Genomic DNA, 4897 nt, shown 5'->3' with positions numbered 1-4897 from the left:
TCTTTCCACAAACACGCGCCTGCGCAGCGGCTGCCAAGTTTTGCCCACTTGGCCAGACTTTGCCTTTTGTCTTTATATAGGGGGAGCTCGAGGAGGTGGCAGTTGTACATGCATTTGGAAAGCTCCCAGGAATGCCACAGCAACAGCCACAGCCACAGCCACAGCTAAACAGGCAACAATCCAGTCAGCCAAGCAGGCGGTTATCTTAGCAGTCATTTAGCGTAATCAGTGCTGGCTTCGAAAGAAGGTGGGGTTCCCAGAAGACTGCTGCCAAGACTTCATGACCAGCTATCGATAGTGGACTCTGTGGCGGTAGAAAGCCACATTTCAATGCAAATAAAATTAGCAGTAGATATCTATAAGCTAAGCAACAGAAATATTAATAACAACAGATGTAAATCGCAGGAGTAGAAATAGTAGCAGCTGGCGGAAGGGCAACAAATAAAATTGCTAAGAATTTTTATAAAATACTTCAAAGTATTCATATTTAACTTGAAATTTTCACAAATGAATTTTCATATGAGTAGAAAGCGAAATGTGGTAGTAAAAATACAGCTACAAAATGATAGAAGAAATTTAAATTTAAAATATAGTTTTATAAAAATAGGATAGGCAAATTTATAACATAACCAGAAAGTACTTCGATTTAGTCATATTTCACTGACTTTTTCACAAAAGTATTTTTAGGATTCTACTATTAGTAGAGAGTGGACCACGTAGATAGTGGAAAGCTCATATCTTTATGAAATTGTGGCTAAAATTTTAGTGAAAAATATAATACAAATTGCCTAGACAACAAAATTTATAAAATAAACCAAGAATACTGCAGTTCAAACTTGCAAAAGAATTTGAGAAATGCGAATTACAAACTTTAACTAAAGAGATACAGGAATTTACTATTAAACTAAGAAAGCTACCTGTTACACATCTTGAAAAAAAGAAATTTTTGTGGCATTAAACTTCAAATATAAAATATACTAAAAGCTATATTTGGTATAGTATATAGTACTATATTCAAACTATTTTACAAAATTTCCCTACTACTACAAGTATCTCTTATAGTTCATACGGACAGACGTCTCGGTTATTGAAGCTGATTAATGATCTATATACTTATTAGGGTCGGAGATGCCACCTTCTGCATACCCTTCTTCCCTATGGGAAGTGGGTATAAAAACGATAATCTAAAGGCAATGAGTATTGTATGTATTTCTAATTAGCTCAACTTAAAAAAAATGGTAAGGAAATATTTTTAAAAAGAGCCTCTACAATTTCTAAAAATAAAGAGAATGAAAAATCGAAATTGATTCGCTACAATTCTAAATGCTAATTAGGATTATCAAAAAACAATCAAAATAAAATTACTGCTTTCTCCAATTCTTAGTTCTGTGATATAAGATCTTCACTCCCCAAAATCAATTAACCCATTTGCTAAATTTCAGGAAATTAAAAATCCTCATTCACGTCTATAAAACAAGAGTTTATTTCTGGGTCAAAGAGTACGTCATGAGTCCAATAATAGCCGACTTGCTCATCTTGTCAACATGTGGCCCAAACTCGGGCAGAAAAGTGCTGACCAAGGCAGAACCGTAGCGAGCAATTGTGGCCGAGACAGCGATGCCCACATGGAAGTAGTTCTCCTCCTGCAATCCCAAATAAGTTGCCGATGCAACATTTGCAACCAGCGATAAATCCTTCACGGTTTCCGTTGCCGCATCCCAATCATCACCTAGATTTCCCATCGTATCGTAGATCAGGAGAATCAAGGACATGGCGTGCACCATCGCCAGGCCGGACTGCGAGGATTGAAGATAGAACTCAATGTTGGCCAAGGGCAGCGGCAGGACATCCACAATGCTGGTGGACACAAAGAAGGAGCGCGAACATTCAGCGCCCTGCGATTGAACGTTGCGAACCAGGCCAAGCAAACCGTGGATAAAACAAAATGCAGCTGCCGTATAACCATAAGGTTGATCCGTTGGCGTCAAGGCGTAAAGTCCATAGCCACTGCTGCCAACCAGCACCAGATTGAAAACCAACTCCAGTAGATGCATCGCTTTAAGATATGTAACAAATACGTAAAAGTAGACAAATTAAAATGGAAATAGGAATCGGAATTTCGAATTTGTTAAAACAAATAATTTGGAACTTTATTCAATGACTTGAAAATACACACTGAGATTTTTAGGGGGGAAATAAAAAATTGACATTATTTATTGAACTGTCAATTTAGCTTAGTTTTTGATGTGTGTCAAAATTCTTTATTTTATTAATATTAAATTACTTTTCCCACTATGTAGTCAATAGAACATTCTGACGAATATAATATTTAATACTTAATGACGCCTCTAATATTTAGTGTAAATATAGTTTAATAAATGTAAATATAAATTCATATTAATAAATGACATATTTAAATGTTATTTATACGAATTGAAGTATTCAAAAATCAGGTTATGGGTAAACTGCTTTGAGAAATGGTTTGAAATAATTAAAAATTTTAATAATCATCAAGAAGTACCATATATTTTCAAAAACAACAAATCAATTTTCAATAAATAATGTTAATATTTGCTTTTCTCGAAATATAAATGGAACTCATCGTATAACACTATCTTGTAATCTTCTTATACAATGATAGAAAAGTAAGTTGTTTATATCGTTCAATAAAAATATATGCGATTTATTATTCTTAAAGCAAGTTATGTTACTAAATATTTTAACTATGTATGAATGGAAGAATTTTGTAATACAGTTTCGTTATATTTCATTACGATACATGTATAAATTTTGATTTTAATTCTATGTATTTTATTTAACTGTTCTTCAGTTAGATAACTTATTTAGATATTTATTTGAAATTTATATCTTTAAAATTGAAATTCAAAACACATATTTTAATATACCAATAGGATAGAAAACTGTTTAATGCAGGTATTAAATTTATGAAACATGCAGAAGGAGGCATCCCTGACCCCATAAAGCATATATATTCTTGATTAGGGTCAACATCCAGATCTTAGAGATTATAAGCAATAGAGCTATAAGACAGATATACCAAATATGGCCTCTGGTATATATTTAAGTATACTGAAGGTATATTTTTTTGTTATATTTTAAGAATAATAACGCAATGTTTTACTTTTATGCAAAATTGTAACTGACAATCGTACACTTTCTCACATGTTTTATATATTATATATTTCATTCATTATTTTAATAAATTTATATATGTATCTTCTCCCCACTTTAAATTACATATATATTTTATTTATTATTTTAATAAATTTATATATGTATTTTATCCCCCCCTTTAAATGACATATTTCTACATTGCTTTGTTCAGATTCTTTTGAGTGACTCTTTCACTTTGCTTCGTTCTCGCGAACGTTGTTAAATATTCAAATTTCAGCTGGAGTCCGTTTCTAAAGATATGATCGCATTCCTTGATGCCGAATGCCAAGACAGTTTTCCGGAGTAGCTCCGGTTAACATAGCCTTAGCCTGATTGACCCTCATAAAGTCAACTGGCAGCGGTTTGCTTTGCTTAGCTTAGCTTAGCTGGACACGATTCAAATCGACAACTGGCAACTGGCAACTGGCAAACTGAGCGCCAAGCCAACATAGTTATAAAGCAAACTAACATAACTAAATGCAGGAAACGCTTTCCAGGAAACAGCAACAACAACAGCAACAACAGCAATGAAAGAAGGCTGCTGGCTGATTGTGTTGTGTCCAAGTTATTTTTATGTTATTTTATTTTATTTTATTTTGGCAGCAGCAACAGCAACAGCAGCAAATGGCCAAGAGATTTATTTGCCAGCAAAAGCAACAGTAACAATTGCAGGAGTAACAACAACAATATCAGCAACCACAACAACAACAGCAACCACAACAACAACAACAATCAGGCAGCAACATGACTTGGTAGTTTTTCGTGTGCATGTTGGCAGTGTTGCGCTGTTGTTTTGGCAGTTGCAAGTAGTCCTCGAAGATGAGATACTTGCCGGCTGATTAGCTGACACAGCAACAGCAACAACAACAGCAACAACAACAGCCACAACAACAAGCAGAAGGCTGAGTGGGCAGCACTGTCAGGCGGCTGCCAAGTCAAATCGTGTACACAATTGGCGCGACATGCAACATTATTCCCTGCCCCAAAACCCAGAGAGTCAGTCTTGGCTTGGCCTGAGACCAAAGTCGGAATCGGAGTCGAAGTCGAGACCTGAGACACGGCACGTCCCTAACCTCATAGCCATTGGCAGCCCTATGCTCAAATTCCCGAAGCAATGCAGCTGCATCGTGCCACCAATTGAAAGTGGTGCGGGTGTTGCGGCGGAGGTTGCAACAACAACAACAACTGCGACTGCAACAAGCATCCCGATCAGCTCGATTGGAGCTGCGATTGGTAAAACGTTTGCAGCCGCAGTTTGACTTAATTTTCACCACAATCCTGTCCCAACTTCCAACTCTTTCGCTCCGTCTTTGTCTGCTGGAGTCTATTGTCTGTGTCTGTGTTTGGATCTGGCTTTCGCTTTGGTTTTGTCCGCAACATTTGGCTGCCGCTTCGTGATTTGCGATTTTATCGCATTCAAATGAAATAATTTGAGTTCAAAATGATGAAGTTAATTGTGTTTATTAGGCTGCCAGTCACAAGAGAGCTCCAGCTTTGACTCCGACTTTGGCCACTCGTGTTTCAGCTGCCACTGCTGACTCACCAAGCTGCAACTCCAAGTCTGTCTCTTTGGTATGATGTGCCCCGGGGGCGCTTCCCTCAGTTGGTGCTGCAATGTTGCCCAAATAGTCAGTCGCTTTATGCAAATTCGTGAATTTATGAGCTGTTTGCCATTAAGTCATTTTAAACGAATCTTTTTGCTTGGCCCGCCTGCAGCAGCAAC

General features: G+C 36.7%; 1 protein-coding gene across 1 annotated transcript; it reads right to left on the bottom strand.

The window, feature by feature from the left end:
* Positions 1–1481: 1481 nt before the first annotated feature.
* On the bottom strand, positions 1482–2054 carry LOC133840134 (uncharacterized). The gene has a single exon (XM_062271795.1). It carries the CDS (start codon positions 2052–2054, stop codon positions 1482–1484), a length of 573 nt encoding a protein of 190 aa, XP_062127779.1.
* Between the last annotated feature and the right edge of the window lie 2843 nt (positions 2055–4897).

Source organism: Drosophila sulfurigaster, chromosome 3 (assembly GCF_023558435.1).
Source record: "Drosophila sulfurigaster albostrigata strain 15112-1811.04 chromosome 3, ASM2355843v2, whole genome shotgun sequence".
NCBI lineage: Eukaryota > Metazoa > Arthropoda > Insecta > Diptera > Drosophilidae > Drosophila > Drosophila sulfurigaster.
This window is presented reverse-complemented; position numbering and strand designations above follow the sequence as displayed.